Consider the following 17,411-nt stretch of genomic DNA (forward strand, 5'->3'; position numbering starts at 1 on the left):
ATAATCCAGTTAAGAAATGGGCAGAAGACACGAATAGACATTTTTCCAAAGGACACATCCAGATGGCTAACATCACTCATCATCAGGGAAATACACATCAAAACCACAATGAGATACCACCTCACACCTGTCAGAATGACTAAAATTAACAATTCAGGAAACAACAGATGTTGGCAAAGACATGGAGAAAGGGGAGCCCTTTTGCATGTTGATCTGAATGCCAGCTGATGCAGTCACTCATCACTAATAACCAACAGGGAACTTGTGCTTTTGATAAACACAAAGTACCTCTTCAAGTTTGGAGCACTATGGTACTGCTCTAAAAACCACCCCTGAAGACTGTGGGCATATATAGAAGTCATCAATGAATTCTGCCTGTGGGATTCCTAGCCACTCCTTGTCACTACAGTCCTCATGTCCACATTACTCCTCTGGGTCCAAGGACACCATGAGAACCCATGATAGAATTCAAGCCTCATCTTTATTTTTTATTTTATTTTATTTTTGAGAGACAGGGAGAAACAGAGTGTGAGTGGGGGAGGGGCAGAGAGAGAGGGAGACACAGAATCCGAAATAGGCTCCAGGCTCTACTGTTCTCTCAGCACAGAGGCTGACATGGGGCTCAAACCCAGAACTGTGAGATCATGACCTGACCAACGTCAGATGCTTAACCAACTGAGCCATCCAGGCACCCCCAAGCCTGATCTTTATTTACCTTACCTTCATTCTCTGCCCAAGTCGCCACCCCCGCTTTTTTTTTTTTTTTTTTTTTAGAGAGAGAGAGAGAGAATCTTAAGCAGGTTCCACACTCAGTGCGGATCCTATGACCCTGGGATCATGACCTGAGCCAAAAACAATTCAGTTGCTTAACCGACTGAGCCACCCAGGTGCCTCAACCGCTTGTCTCTTTATCCACAGTCCAGGGTGGGCTGGGAGGAGTTATTTGGAATGTTGACCCAGCTTAAGTGTGGGTTAAAGCTTCTTCCCTAGATGAAAAGGGCATTTTAGCCTTCCCCCCACCCCCGCCCCGCCTTCCCTTAACACACTACAGTGGAGAGAAGGAGGAGACAGACAATTCTTTGCTTATAGATACAGAGTGTATTTCAGTGGCGTTCTGCCCCACCTGCACATTAATGAAAATGACAGCAGTCTTCTTCAAGGGGTGCAGATGTTGGGGAGCCTACAAAGTCTTGATTGTTTTGGGTCTTCTTGAGCAGACCAACGTTTCCCTCTGAGGTGAGAGTTGAGACCTAGGGCAAGTTCCCTGGTTGGGTAGCAAAAGCCACTCTAGGACAGTGCCGAGGGCAGTGGCGGGGGTGGCCCAGGACTGAGGCAGAGTGGAGTTGCTGGGAGTGGGAGCGGTGCCGGAGTTTACTGTCTGGGGAATGGAGACCATCCAAGAAGGCTAGGCACACCTGCTTCTCAGTGGGGGAAGATTGGGCCTTGGAGTCCCCTCCTGTTTTCTCTGTCTTGGTTCGCCCTGTGGGACTTTTGGCTGGAGCCAGGCTCTTTTCTACATTTTCTCTTCTGGTATTTGCCGCCTTCGCAGCTGTAGAGAACATGGATTCCTCATGCCCTTTGCCTTTTGTCTTGGTGTTAAAACAGTGCAGAAAGGATTTCATCTTACTTCTCAAGCCAGATTCTGTAAGGCTGGGCCTCTTATTAGTATGGACTGGCATCACCTGCCGCTGCAAAACTTGACCTTTCAAAGTTTGTCCCTGAAAAGGCTTGCCCTGAATGAGTTGGCCCAGGATAGACTGGCTCTTTGATGCCTGGGGCACCATAGGCTGGGCATTCTTAGAAATCATTGCTGGTTTGAGAAGGACATTGAGCTTGGTTTGACTGTCCTGCAGGTCATTCTTCTTAGATTCCTTCCTCCTGGGGATTCTTGGAGGTGGCTCTGGAAGCTTAATCTGAGGGTGCTGGGTACTATGTTCACAGAAAGCATCAAGATGAAAGCTATGGCTTCGTAGCCAGGGACTGCATGGTGTCCTGTTCGTCCCTTCTGGCCTCTGGGCTGCATCAGGGTGGCTTATTTCTCTTGTAGAGCAGTGCGCAAGCCCGGCATCCCCTTCTCCATGGTCCCCTGCCAATTTGTGTTTCCCTGGGTCCTTTCTCTTTTCTGCCAGCATGGGAACTTGGGCTGAGTCTTTGCTCTTGCTGGGGCTTTGGGGCTCAGGGCTCCAGGGTTCCTCCAGGCTGGGGCTGTTCACACTGCCCTCAAGCTGAACACAAAGTACCTGGGCCTCTGTCATGTCGCCACTGGGTTGTGAGATCTTAGAGGCCCAGTGGGCAGAACCATGGGGTACTGCTCTGGAACTAGGTTGCTTCTGGTTCTGCTGCACTGCCTTTAACTCAATGGCCAGCTGTTCTTTAAGGTGGAGCCATTCTGGATCTGGGGCACGAGGAACATCTGGTGGGGTGCGGAGATCCTGGAGCAATGTTTTCCCTTGGTTGTTCAGATTCCCTGGAGACTCCTGTGTGGTTGTGTTCTCTGGGATTGCTATAGTTTGTTCTCTGGACTTCCTTGCCTTTATGGGAATTCCCAGTTGTATCTCTAGGATCTTCTTTCTTAGATGGAAATTTAATTTGGCCAAGATGGGTTTCTTGAGTGTGTAGGGCCCAGAAGTCTCTGTCTGGCTTTCTAGATGCACTGTCTCAATCATTCCTTCTACCCGCTTTTCAGCCTGGAACTCATCTGCAGTGTTTGCACAGGTGTTGTTGGCATCTTGAAAGCATGGCCCAAGACTCAGACATTTCTCTTCAGATGAGATCATCTGAGTCAGAGGTTCAGTTGGGAATTTTCCAGATCCAGGCACCATTCCTGTGATCACATCTTGGGTAGTGATTGCTGGTCCCATGGCCCTAGAAAGAGCCACATAATAAAGAGCAGGCAGCCCTGACAAGAAGGCCAGATACTTGTGCCGCAAAGTTGTCTCCAGTTTCTCAATGGCTCCCTCAGACAGGGCTTGGGGCAGCTTAGGGTGTTCAGTGACAGCATCTCGTGAGGCTTGTTGCCGTTGGTCAAGGGCCATTGGCATCCAGGGTATAGCTTTCTCTTGTGGGGCAGGGTCAGTTGCTGCCTGCAGCTCCAAGGGCTTGCTTTCTGGGATGCAGGTTAAGGGAGCCACTTGCAGGTCCCCAGGAATTATGTACTGCCAAGAGCTGTATACACAAGCAGGGACCTTGCCCTGGTGGATCTGCCCACATTTGGAGTTGATGTGGCTCTGTAATATTGCCTTGGCCTGGTCAAAAAAGTGTGGCATGGGGACTGACACTGGGTCTGTGAAGGGTGAGAATGGGTCACCGGCCCCAGTGGTTTCTAGGGCTGTAGGTTGGGGAGCACTCATGTTGGCTAGGGCTGTGCTACTCCAGGACAGAGTTGACTGATCAGTGGGGGACAGGAGCAACTGGATGGACTCCTGGATCTTTTGGGGCAGGCCCCAACGATGGTGAATCAGCTGCCTCTGGAGATGGAATTCCAGCAGCCTCCGGGCATGTTCCGGAAAGAAGAGTAGTTTCCTAGTGAGGACTGTGATGGGCTTCACTGGCCAAAAACTTTTCACTGTCTCTGGAGACTGGGCTTTGCCACAGGGCCTATACTGTATGGGGCTCTGGCTGTGCTGAGGTCTCTGGAAAACCGCTGGCAAGCCCCACTGAAGCTGGAGCTGCTTCTGCAGCAGGTGCCACTCCAAGGCATCACACTCAGCCAGCGTCAATAATGGAACACTGATCTGAGCTTGTTGGTAATCAGATGGAGTGACCCAATTTGGGGAAGATGGGGAAGAGGGTGGGACTGATTGGGGTACAGTTTTAGGCAGCAGGGGGAGGACAGAGAGTTCCTTGAAGAGAAGAGCATCCTTCAGGGGGTGCTGGGATATGCTGCCATTTGTGGAGCAGTTTTGAGAACCTATTAATGTGTTGACCAGGGACTCACTGTGCAGAGAGGGGTGGCCACAGAATAGCTGGCTGTATTTCTGCTGCAGATGGGCCACTGAGTCATGAGCCTGGTGCCCAGGATGTGGATAGAGACGATGTGATTCTTTAAGGGCTGGAGACAGCAAAGCCAGAGCCATATGGTTTGGGATTTGCTGGTGGTGGTGTCTTTGTTCTGGGTCCATAGTGGACCATTCAGAAACCCAGAAGGCCTGGGTAGGCTGGCTGCCCATAAATGGACCCCAGTTCTGGTAGGAATAGGTCCCCAGTTTTTCAACAGAGAACTTAGAAGTATCATTTGGGATGAAAGAAGCTGGTTGGTCATTTACACGTTGGCAAAAGAATGGCGGGTTTGGCATAAGCTGCCTTAGGGACTCCTCCACACGTCTGGGAAGCCCCCATCTCTGGAAATGCATCCATTTTTTCACATGTACCTCAAGAAGCCTCAGGACTTCAGGACTGAGGAATGGCAGGTTGGCAGGGAGGACAGTAACCATATGTAAGGCCATAGGGTGTGTCTGGGTAGTGAATTCGTGGTTTAGGGTGTGCAGAGTGACCTGGGAATTCAAGGGCTGCTGCCCTTGGTTCCCATAGACATGGTTGGGGGTGCTCTGCATCATCTCCTGCTGGTTCACTGTTAACCTAGCCTCCTCAAGTCTTGAGCAAGACATAGTCTCTTGGCCCCTGGGCACCTCAGTTATTTGAAATCCTTGCCCCAGCTGGTGGTGTTCAGCCCAGTAATTGTGTACCCTGGCTGTACTAGTCGACTGGGCAGCTGACTGTGTTAAGCATTTCTGATCTATTGATTGCAACACTGGGGGTGTTACAGATGGATATACAAGTGCTTTGGAGTGTAGGGAACATTGGTCCAGATTCTGTTCTAAAGACACATTAGACATGGACAAAATCTCTAGGCAAGAGGACCCCTGCAATGGCTCTGATGAAGGGGGACAGATCAGGGTGTTCTCACCCGCCAGCAACTGCTGAATCTCCAGAGCCATAGAATTGCAGATTTGGCAGCAGGTATCTGCACACAGGAGCCGTCGCACACTTCCCTCCTGAGGAAGCCAGCCCTGGCTGGGAAGGGAAGATGGCAACCATTACTGATGGGTTGACACCTGCCTCTTTGAATGTGTGTGGCTTGGAGATTGCCCTCCCCTAGTCCTGGAAACGTTGGGGCTTGTACCCCCAGGGTATTTACCCATCTCCTCTTCCTCCAAGGAAAATGCCATTGGCAAGTTATGTTGGGCTGGGCTGAGGGCCTGGACCTTGTTGGGCAAGGTCTCAGACAGCCCATGGGAGCACAGGGCCATGACAGACTGGGAGGTGGGGTGAGTTCTCTGTTTACCTGTGTTGAGAAGCTGAACTAGGAGAAGGGAACCAGGGTGTAGGGTGGGAGCAGGGGAACCAATGTTTAGCTGATGTGGCAGCATGAAGAACATGACCAGGAGAATCTGGAGTCAGTCTCCTTTGGGGTTAAGAAGGCCACAGCCTATATGCAGTATTTCTAAACTGTGAAAAATGAGGTCTTTGTGGGAACTCTGAATTCAGAGACCATGGGGTGTCCCAGCTCCTGTTCATAGCATCCCTTCAGAGCCAGTCCCATTCTCTAGAGACTTTAAGAAGAGGATAAGATGACAGGCTCTTTCCTGAGGGCTGTCCCAGGAACTGGCCTCCCCTAAGACAAAACCATGGAGGTAATGTCAACAGGTTCCACAGGTCTGCCCTTGAATGATTGTAACTGTAAAGGGAATATGACAATGGAATTTAGTTATGCACATATTTGTCTATTCTCTTGACTGGATAACTTGTCTTGTGGCTGAGTGCAAACTCATGTAGAGTCTTTAATGAATTACATACTAGTGAAATCCTGAATTCCAGGACCACTGTGAACTGAGCCCATAGCAGAACTGGGAGACTCCTCTCTCCTGAGACACCTGGTCCCCCTCTGCCCTGGCAACCCTCTCAACTGTGCTCAGTGTCCACTTGTGTCTTACTCCCACCCAGCCATTATCCCTCTCCTCATCCCTTCCCCAGGCCAAGCACAGAAATGATGACGGGCCAGGCTGGAGTTTGGAGACTGCAAAGAGCAAGTGGTCACCTTTTCATGACAGAGAGCAGCTCCCATGGCTTCTCAGCTTCTTCCCGGGAAAGTCTCCTAGCTGAGAAACCAGGAGAGAGTGTTACAAGGAATGAGAGGATACAGGGGCGTCCTATGGGAAGTTGAAGGGATGTCCTATAGGAAGTTGAAGGGATGTCCTATAGGAAGTTGAAGGCCTTTGAGTAAGAGGAGATTTGAAAACCCAACAGTAAATGCTCTCAGGCATGTCTGTGTGCAACTTAACCAGTTGTATCATGCTGTCCTGGACCTAATCTCATTTTATCATCAAAACCACACTGTGAGTGAGGCAAGATCATCAGATGCCCATTTCATGGATCACAGAGTGATCGATGAAGTGACTTCCGTAGGATTGTAAAACTAGTAAATGACACAGGAAAGGGCTTCTGTTCTAATTCCTCATTCATCATTCCCAGGAGCTGGGGTAAGGTGAATTTTGGAACATTCCCAGCCTCTGATATCCCAAGAAAATCTGGAAGAATTCGTCAGCTGGGGCAAATGGACCCTTCAGTGGTTAGAGAACCTGGCTCCTGGCACCAAGAGTCATAGAGAGACACACATCAAGGGAATTTTGCCCATGGTGAGGGGAGTCAGAACAGAGTTGGAACCTTACCTCTAAATGCTGCATCTCTTATCCTGACTCTTCGGTGACGCTTAAAGAGAAAATGTTAAGAGTATGAAGATGGGACACTTTTTTTTGGTCATCTTTAAAATAAGACAAAGCTGGGGCACCTGGGTGACTCAGTCAGTTAAGCATCCAACTATAGCTCAGGTCATGATCTCACAGTATGTGGGTTCGAGCCCTGCATTGGGCTCTGTGCTGACATCTCAGCCTAGAGCCTACTTCAGATTTCTGTGTTTCCCTCTCTCTCTACCCCTTCCCCACTCATGCTCTGTGTCTCTCTTTCAAAAATAAAATAAACATTAAAAATTTTTTAAAAAACAAAATAAGACAAAGCTAATATACATTTCCCAATCCCTTTCTATGTATGTCTATATTTTATTGACTTTTCTAACTTCCCTTTCCATACTCATTTCACCTCAACATTTCTCTTCTCTGCTTGCTTCTTATTTATTTTGAGGATTTTCCATACTCGATACCTCTCATTTATTTCCCAAGTTATGCATGAGGTTTATGATGAAGCAAGAGAAAGAGTGGGACAGATTAAAGAGTGTGTAGGTATAATAGCCAACAGATTTGTGTTAAAAAATGCCTATACAGACTACCAACCAGAAAAATCCCACTTTTTGGGAGGTAGTCTGAGATCCAGGGATTTAGAATCCATTTCATCTAGGTCTCAACCCAAGCCACATTGAGAGGTGTTTAATTTCAACTAGACTACACTGGAGGATGGTCTGGTAATGAATTATTTTTAGTCTCTGAGAAGTACCACATGAGAGTTACTGAATGCATGGTATGAAAATTGGGGGTGGGGGTGGTAAAAGGAGAGACTCTGAGATCTTAAAAGCTTATCTGAGGCTTATTAGTTTAATCATGGTCATAACGTTTCCCTACCGGGCAGCAGCTCCTTTGAGGTTCCAGCCTTAATCCGTGGTAACTCCTTTTTACTTGCCAGATAATTAGGAGAATGATGAAGATGAAGACATAGACATATAAGGTATACTCGAAATCCCACAGAACAAAAGTACTTCTCAACATGGTCTAAACCTCATTAGCATGAGGAGACCAACCATCCCTATATCTAGGCATTCAGAGTCCTGGTGCCTGATGACTCCTAATGCTATGCCTTGTCATCTCCACCTCATAGATGATGGAACTAGGCCACCAGACTGCATCACAAAGACCTTCTGTTTCACAAGGCACATGCAGTGTCAAAGACTTAGGGAAGCGTATATGGTGATTTAGTCTGTAGATGAGGGAGTCCGGTTGTCTGTAATGGTTACAGAGCCTGGGACTAAAAGTGTCATCTCATAGACAGTGTCTATGCCTCCACTTTGTCCTCAGTCTGCACACCCTACACCAGCCTGATGTCTTGACTCTGTCGTTTACAACTATCTGGTCACCTGTCCCACAACTGAATTTCTGAGTGTTTAGGGATATAGTGCACCTTTTGAGGAAGAGTGGCTGGGACAGAGGAATCTCCACTAACTCCCCTCCCTGTACTGGAAATATAGCTGAGAAGCACACATGAGCTTAGGGAGGGCAGAGTCTGGTTATGGCTTGGGAATGGAGAACTTTGATATTAACAGGCATTGGGTGATGGGGAATCAGAAGTATATGAAGGGGACCATGGCTTATAGGAGGAAAAGGGCAAGGTGACATCTTTCAATGAGATTGTAGGAGGCAGGAAGGAATGCTTCCCAGTCTGTGTGGCCTCAAGCTTACAGATAGGTGGGAAGAGATATAAACACTGCCTTCCATGGAGATATACTAATGAGATTCACTTATTGAGCTCCTTAAAACTTGGTTTTCTAGAGCTGTTTTTAGAATTCTGTCTCCTCATGGATATGACTACCTGTAGAGAGGGGTTAGTTAGTGGCTACTTCTGACTTAAGGTGATAAACTAGTTGCTGATCATGATTAAATCTATTCATCTACTCTGGATATATGTTGTTTGCCTGAAGGAAGCTTGTTTTTGTTTGTTATTATTTTATTTAACCTGAAGTTTGAAACCTTTATCAGGCCAGTAGTTTTCTAATTCATTCCCAGGGCCCAACACTTCTCTTCTCTTCCCATTTATTTATACATTTATGCTACCTGCTTGACCTCTGTGGTTATTGGCATATTTCCCCAACAACTGAATTTCTGAATTTCCTTCAGAATCTTACCCTGGTAACAGCAGTCTCACAGCCAAAAAACCCCTGTGCTCAAAATCTCTGAAGAAGCTATTTTGGTCCCTCCTCCAACATCCAGTCCTCCACCCTGCTGGCATGGTGAGCCTTTAGTTTGTGTTCATCCCTAAGATGGGCAGTGTCAAAAGTACAAAGACATTTGAGTCATTGTTGCCTTCTTGCTCTCCAGACACTTAACTGTCTGGTTTCCAAGATAAGACTAATTCACAAAAACAGGAGCAATAATCTAGAACAATCAGAACTATACACTCATTTGCAAAGCCTAGGTTATAAACATCCCATTTCAGAGGAGAGAAACCATAGTGATGATCAGGGTGGTCAGAGAGGGCTCCTGGGTAAAGTGACATAGGAGTTGGGTCTAAAAGTGCAGGCTGTGGGGGAAGGAGCATGTTGCAGATGGGAGAGAAACTTATAAACGCAGAACACAGAGCAATGGGCTATGGAATGCATTTGGCGGTAAGAAATGCAGTCTATCTCTAGCAGAGGTGTAGATGGGTGGATGGGAGAGGACCTGTGGTGAAAGATTAGAGTAGCAGGGATGAGGTCTCTTGCTGGAGGACCAGTGCATGTAAGTGATTTTAATCACTGAAATTGTATTTTAAAAAGTATACACACACACACACACACACACACACACACACACACACACACACACACAGTACAATATTCAGTGGACAGAATAAGGTATATAGTAAATATGTCTTTGCTCACACTTGTCTCTCATTCTCCAGTTTTCCTTCTCAAGCCAGTTATTCCTATCAGATTTCTGTGTATCTTTCCAAACTAGTCTAACATAGCCAAAAACAAATGAATTATGTTTTTCTTCACAAATGGAAGTGTAGTATGAACAGTTTCCCCTTTTATTTGATTTATTTTTTTTCAATATATGAAATTTATTGTCAAATTGGTTTCCATACAACACCCAGTGCTCATCCCAAAAGGTGCCCTTTTATTTCATTTAATAATATACATAATCTTATAATACCATTATGTTAATGACTGTAATGTCTTCCTTGATATGACTATAACACAACTCATCTTCAATTCTGTATTAATGGATATATAGTTATTCACAGTCTTTTGTTCTGAATAATAATGTTGACACAAACCTCATATATATTTATAAATCTATGTACACATGTAGGAAAAATTCCTGTGAGTGAATTGATATGTTAACAATATTAAGTCTTCTGATCCATGGATATGGTACATCTTTCCATTTATTTAGGGTAGCTTTAATTTCTCTCAAAAGTGTTTTATACTATTTCGTACAAGTCTTGCACATATTTTGTGCATTTATCCCTATTTCACATTTTATGATGCTATTATAAGTGATATTGCTTTTTAATTTTAATTTCTAATTTTTATTGTTAGTATGTAGAAATAGAGTTTGTTTGGATATCTTTGTTATATCCTGAAATCTTGTTAAATTCACATATTAGTTGTAATAGTTTTTTTCAGTAAATTCTTTAGTATTTTCCAGAATGATGATAATGTTGTCTGACAAATTTATATCTTCTTTTCCAATTTGAATGCCATTTATTTCTCTTTTTTACCTTATTGCACTGATTAGAAAATTTACTATAATGTTGAATAGAAGTGGTGAGAGTAGACATTTTTGCCTGAACTTTGAACTGAACTTAGGGGGGAGGCATTATTTTTCCATTCTGCTCCTCAGACTTGATAATTTCAAATGTACTATCTTTATGTCTGCTGATTTTTTCTTCTGCCTGCCCAAATCTGCCATTAAATTCCTCTAGTGAACCTTTCCATTTACTTACTGTATTTTTCAGGTTCAGATTTTCTTTTTTTTTTTTTTTTTTAATAATTTCTATCTTGGGGCACCTAGGTGGCTTATTCAGTTAAGCATCCAACTTCGGGTAAGGTCATGATCTCATGGTTCATGAGTTTGAGCCCCATGTCAGGCTCTGTGCTGACAGCTTAGAGTCTGGAGCCTGTTTTGAATTCCTTGTCTCCATCTCTCTCTCTCTCCCTCCCATGCTCATGTTCTGTCTCTCTCAAAAGTAAATAATCATTAAAAATTTTTTAAAAAGTGATTTCTGTCTCTTTGTTGATATTCTCATTTGCTCATTTCTGATTTCCTGTAGTTCTTCATCTGTGTTTTCCTTTAGTTCTTTGAGCATATATAAGATAGTTGTTTTACCAGACCACTTTCTTACACTATACACAAAAATAAATTCAAAATGGATGAAAGACCTAAATGTGAGACAAGAAACCATCAAAATCTAGAGGAGAACACAGGGAGCAACCTCTTTGACCTTGGCTTGAGCAACTTCTTACCTCGCTGAAGGCAAGGGAAACAAAAGCAAACATGAACTATTGGGACTTCATCAAGACAAAAGTTTCTGCACAACAAAGGAAACAATCAACAAAACTAAAAGGCAGCCTGTGGAATAGGAGTAGGTATTTGCAAACAACATATCTGATAAAGGGTTAGTATCTAAAATCTATAAAGAACCTATCAAACTCAACACCCCAAAATCAAACAGACCAGTTAAGAAATGGGCAGGCGTACCTGTGTGGCTCAGTTGGTTAAGTGTCCAACTTTGGCTCAGGTCATGCATGATCTCACAGCTCGTGAGTTCAAGACCTGATTGGGTTCTGTGCTGACAGCTCAGAGCCTGGAGCCTGCTTTGAATTCTGTGTCTCCATCTCTCTCTTTGCCCCTCCCCTGCTCCTGCTCGCTCTCTCGCTCTCTCAAAAATAAATAAGCATTAAATTTTTTTAAAAAAAGAAATTGGCAAAAAACATGAATAGACACTTTTTTCCAAAGAAGACATCCAGATGGCTAACAGACATATTAAAAGATGCTCAACGAGAGAAAGAGAGCGCGTGCACACACACACATACACAAAGCAGGGGGGAGGGGAAGAGAGAGGGAGAGACAGAATCCCAAGTAGGCTCTGTACCTTCAGTGCAGAGCCTGATGCAGGGCTCAAACTCGCAAACCTTGAGATCAGGACCTGAACTGAGATCAAGAGTCTAATGCTTAACTGACTGAGCCACCCAAGCATCCCCTTAATATTTCTAAGTTGAAATATTTTAGCCTTTGGGGCCATACAGTCTCCCAAAACTACTCAATTATGCTGATGTGGCCAGAAAACAGCCCAACACTAGATAAACAAATGGGGTTGGTTGTTTCAATAAAACTTTGTTTACAAACACAGGTAGCCAGCCCATAGGCCATGGTTTGCCAACCCCATTAAATGTTGTGTGCTTCAGTAGTTTGTTTCTCCTCACTGCTGAGTAGGATGCCATGGTAGGAATGTGCCAGTTTATTTATCATTTGCCAGCTGATGATCACCAGGGATGCTTCTAGTTTCTAACTATCGTGAATAAAACCTCTAAGAACACTCTTGTACAAAAAAAAAAAGATGCTCAACATCACTCATCATCAGAGAAATATAAATAAAAAACACATTGAGATACCACCTCATACTTGTCAGAATGGCTAAAGTTAACAACACAAGAAACAACAGGTGTTGGCAAGGATGTGGAGAAAGGGGAACCCTCTTGTATGGCTGGTGGGAATGCAAACTGGCACAGACACTCTGGAGAACAGTATTGAGGTTCCTCAAAAAAACAAAAATAGAACTACCCTATGATCCAGCAATTGTACTATTAGGTATTTACCCAACAGATACAAAAATATATATTTGAAGGGGTCCATGCACCCCAATGTTTACAGCAGCATTATCAATGATAGCCAAAGTATGGAAAGAGCCCAAATGTCTGTTGACTGATGACTGGATAAAGAATATGTGGTATTGGGGCGCCTGGGTAGCTCAGTCGGTTAAGCGTCCAACTTCAGCTCAGGTCGTGATCTTGTGGTCCGTGAGTTCGAGCCCTGTGTCAGGCTCTGTGCTGACAGCTCAGAGCCTGGAGCCTGTTTCAGATTCTGTGTCTTCCTCTCTCTGACCCTCCCCCATTCATGCTCTGTCTCTCTCTGTCTCAAAAATAAATAAGGGTTAAAAAAAATAAAAATAAATAAAATAAAAATGATATGTGGTATATATATACAATGGAATGTTACTCAGCCATCAAAAAGAATGAAATCTTGCCATTTGCAATGACATGGGTGGAGCTAGAATGTACTGTGCTAAGCAAAATAAGTCAATCAGAGAAAGACAAATACTATATGATTTCAATCATATGTAGAATTTAAGAAACAAAACAAATGAACATATGGGAAGGGGGAGGGGAGAAGAGAAGGAAACAAACCATAAGAGACTCTTAACAATAGAGAACAAATTGAGGTTTGATAGAGGGAGGGAGGTGGGAGATGGGTATTAAGGAGGATATTTGTTGTGATGAGCACAGGGTGTTGTATGTAAGTGATGAATCACTGAATTCTCCTGAAACCAATATTTCATTGTATGCTAATGAAAATTTAAAGATAGATTTTTTTAACATTTATTTTGAGAGCATATGCATGTGTGCACAAGCAGAAAAGGAGCAGAGAGAGAGGTGGGAGAGAGAGAGAATCCCAAGCAGGCTCCAGGCTGTCAGTGCAGAGCCCAGTGCAGGGCTTGATCCCATGAACTGTGAGATCATGACCTGAGCCAAAACCAAGAGTCAGATGCTTAACAACCCAGGCAACCCAAAGATAGTTGTTTTAAAATCTTTGTCTAGTTAGTCTAATGCCTGTGCTTATTTAGGGACACTTCCTACCATGTTGTTTTCTTTCTTTAAATGGGCCATACTCTCCTGTTTCTTTGTATTCCTTGTAGTTTTCTCTTTTTTTTTCTTTTTCTTTCTTTCTTTCTTTCTTTCTTTCTTTCTTTCTTTCTTTCTTCCTTTCTTTCTTTCTTTTTTTTTTTTTTTTTGAAAATTGGGCATTTGTGAAAACAGCTACCTCTCTTAGTCTTTGCAGACTTGCTTTATCCTGGAGTAGTCCTTTTCTAATTAGCTGGACATGCTCTGAGCCTAGGGATAAGCTCAAGGTAAAAATGTAAGGTTTTTACAGGTCTTTTCTGAAGCCTGTCTTGACTGGGCCTGATCATGGCTTTTTCATTTCCCTTGTACACATGGCTGCTTCTAAATGTCTCAGTCTTTCAAAGAATCTCACTCCAGCTTATCTTTGGGGACTTTTATGGTCTATTTTATGTCTGTACTCATCTTTTGTCCATGGGGTCTGTAGTCCCCTTGCAGCATTCATGAGTAGCATCTACTTCTTCTCTCTGCATGAACTCCAAATTAGGGGAGGTAGATCAGCCCTTCAGACAGCTCCCAGATAGGTTCAAATGTTCACATAAAGTCTGCTCTGCTTCCTTTGGTTTGAGGAAGGGAATTGATGGTTGGGTTGCCACTCCCTCTAGATCAAAACCTTACCCCACTGGGGAAGGGGTGTGGCAAAGGCAAGTAAAAACATAAAATTTCTACAGTTTTGAATGTGATTTTTAATTTAAAAAAAAATTTTTTTTCAACGTTTATTTATTTTTGGGACAGAGAGAGACAGAGCATGAACGGGGGAGGGGCAGAGAGAGAGGGAGACACAGAATCGGAAACAGGCTCCAGGCTCTGAGCCATCAGCCCAGAGCCCGACGCGGGGCTCGAACTCACGGACCGCGAGATCGTGACCTGGCTGAAGTCGGACGTTTAACCGACTGCGCCACCCAGGCGCCCCGAATGTGATTTTTTTTAAATGTTTATTTATTTTTGAGACAGAGAGAGACTAAGCATGAACGGGGGAGGGGCAGAGAGAGAGGGAGACACAGAATATGAAGCAGGCTCCAGGCTCTGAGCTGTCAGCACAGAGCCCGACGCAGGACTCAAACTCACAGACTGTGAGATCATGACCTGAGCCGAAGTTGGAGGCTCAACTGACTGAACCAGCCAGGTGCCCTGAATGTGATTTTTTTAATTGTACATTTTCTTGGTTGCTACAGACCTTTGACTATTTTCCAGAGCTCCTATAAAGTTATTACAGTTGTCAGTTTCTGTTTGTTTTTTGATGTTTCCATGGGAGAGTGAGGATTTGGAATTTCCTAGTCTCCACATTTTTCTATAAATATTGTTGAGCTTTGTTTTATAATTCAGTTAAGTTACTTGGAAACAGTTTGATCCTTTCAGGTATTCCTTATAAACCTTATTAGGCAGATCCTACCAACATTCAGTCCAGGATTAATTTTTACTTACTACCGAGGCAAGGCCTTTGTTTATACTCTATCCAATGTCCCATTTATTTTGAAGTTTTCTACTTTATCTGTTGGAATACATACTCTATCTACCTCTGTGTGATCTCTGACTATTATGCCTTTCTGTCTTTTCATGTTTTTAAAAAAAATCTTATCTCAGGTACTTTTCTTATATACATGTACTGACTAGTCCTCTGCTGAACACTTGAAGGAGACCCTCTTCAGATCTCAGGAGTTCTCTGTCCATCCCTTTCTTCTTAGATACTATGCCTTGGCCATCTCTGACTCCAGCTCCATCTTCTCAACTCATAGACTGTCTAGTTCTACCTGAGCTCCTTCTTACTATACCACAAACTGAGAACTTTGTCCAGGCCATAAGCTTACACCATTGCAGGGCTCACCTCATTGTTTTCCCATCTCTCAGTGATCACTAGTATGTGTTGCTTGGTGTCTAATGTCTTAAGAGCTATTGTATATTTTGTTTAGTTCTGTTTTTGCTGTAGATAGTAGGGTAAATGTGGCCCTGTTACTCTATCTTGACTATAAGTGAGAGTCTCAGCAGAGTTGTAAAGTTTTCTTTCTATGGTTCCTGCTCTATTTTAATTAGGATTCATTCCTGTTTTTATTTTATTTTTGCTATTGTAAATAAGTGCTGTTCAATTCTATTTACTAACTTCATAAAAAGGATTAAAATTTTTAGTTTATTTTCTTTGGTTTCCATCATCAGAACACAATAATTTTTATATCTTTCATTCTAATTTTTATTTCTCTTTTTTCCTTGTCTAATTTTATTGGCTAGCACAGAATTGACCTGCTCCTGACTTTAGTGAAAATGTAGATATTGATGATTATTGCAGTGAGATTTTTAAAAATTATTAAAGAAGATGTGGTGTGTATATGTGTGTGTGTGTATGCACAATGGAATATTACTCAGCCATAAAAAGAATGAAATCTTGTCATTTGTAACGACATGCATGGAGCTAGACAATATTATGCTAAATGAAATAAGCAAGTCAGAGAAAGACAAATACCATAGGATTTCACTCATTTGTGGGATTTAAGAAAAAACAAACAAGCAAAGGGGAAAAAACAAAGGAGAGAGGCAAACCAAGAAATAGACTCTTAAATATAGAGATCAAACTGATGGTTACCAGAGGGGAAGTGGGTAGAGGGATGGTTAAATATGTGATGGGGCTTAAGGAATGCACTTGTTGTGATGAACACCAGGTGTTGTATATAAGTGTTGAATCACTAAACTGTACTCCTGAAACAAAATACTACACTGTATTTTAACTAACTGGAATTTAAACAAAAACTAAAATAAAAAAAAATTGTATGTGTGTCTGTTGGGTATGTAAGTGAGTGTGTAATCATGTTAAGGGTTCTATTTTATATACAATTCCTATGAAGAGTAGTTGTTGAATCCACTTCAGATAATAATGGAGTAACTGAACTTCATTATCCCTCTGGTTGTAAAGAAATACAAAATTAGACAAAATACATGCACAAATTGTTTGGACAGTAGGCACAGTGGACTTTGGCCTTTTATACAGAAGAAACACATGAGGAAAGCTGCACAATTGCCCCAGCTTTGCCTGGGGGCACCTTGTGGACTGTAGTGCCGGAACGAGGCCCAAACAGAGCACCATTATATTGCTGTGCTCTGGAAGTAGAGACAAGTCCTTCTGGCTTTTGAGTTTTTCTGCACCTGAGCACTGGAAATGTGGATAGTGTGTCCTTTAAGTCTCTGGCTGAATGATAATCTGCACATGTATAGAATGAGATTCTGTAAGATCTAGTTAAGGACAGCTGCTAGAGAGGTGTGAGCTGAACTGAATTTCTGGAGGCCCCACAGTTCTATTAGACATAGGAGTCCAATGGGGAAGTCACTGGACATCATGGACACTCAATTGGCCCTCCAGAAAGGCCATACTGTAGGATAGGACCACTCTAGACCTAGATAAGGGCCACTCTAGTCCCACAATAACAAAGGTTAGAAAAATCCTTGAAAAAAGAGTTATTGATGCTAATATATTAACTGTGTGCAAAAACAAACCTCTGTATTCTCTAAATGTGAGGCAAAGTTACGAAAGTTATAAGATTAGCTTTGAACATCTTCATATGCCATAAAGTATAGAAGTGCTCAAAGAATCATGAAGACATCAAAAGGGCACAGCAGCCACCTTAAGTCGCTGCCACTGACCAAGTATTGGACAATTTGAGCATCAGAATAAAGACTGATAATAATGAATTATAACATATTGAATGGAATGAAATAAGAATTAGTTTATACTGATATAAATAAATATGAGAGAAAGGAAAGTTCCTTATAGAAGAATGCCAACTTACAAATATAGAAGGAATGATGATGTTAGAAAGTCTAT

General features: G+C 43.1%; 2 protein-coding genes across 5 annotated transcripts in view; one reads left to right on the forward strand and one right to left on the reverse strand.

Annotated features, from left to right (window-relative positions):
- Nucleotides 1–17,411, forward strand: part of LOC147574895 (uncharacterized) — a 224,078-nt gene that overhangs the window by 82,788 nt on the left and 123,879 nt on the right. The gene's annotated exons all lie outside the window — the stretch shown is intronic.
- SPATA31F1 (SPATA31 subfamily F member 1) overlaps nt 1,082–17,411 on the reverse strand; it is a 34,427-nt gene continuing 18,097 nt past the window's right edge. Inside the window, exons 1-4 of one of the 2 annotated variants that reach the window (XM_025914607.2) lie at nt 7,572–7,782; nt 6,669–6,708; nt 6,038–6,098; nt 1,082–5,013 (exon numbers count right to left, since the gene is read on the reverse strand). In XM_025914607.2, the coding sequence (XP_025770392.1) occupies nt 1,251–5,013; nt 6,038–6,098; nt 6,669–6,708; nt 7,572–7,715 (4,008 nt within the window). In that variant the 5' untranslated portion in view covers nt 7,716–7,782 and the 3' untranslated portion in view covers nt 1,082–1,250. Of the gene's footprint in view, nt 5,014–6,037; nt 6,099–6,668; nt 6,709–7,571; nt 7,783–17,411 lie in introns of those variants that run through there. The other variant, XM_086683408.1, reaches the window with a different exon arrangement.

This window comes from Puma concolor, chromosome D4, assembly GCF_028749965.1.
Source record: "Puma concolor isolate L17-30 chromosome D4, mPumCon1.1.hap2, whole genome shotgun sequence".
In the NCBI taxonomy this organism is placed as follows: domain Eukaryota; kingdom Metazoa; phylum Chordata; class Mammalia; order Carnivora; family Felidae; genus Puma; species Puma concolor.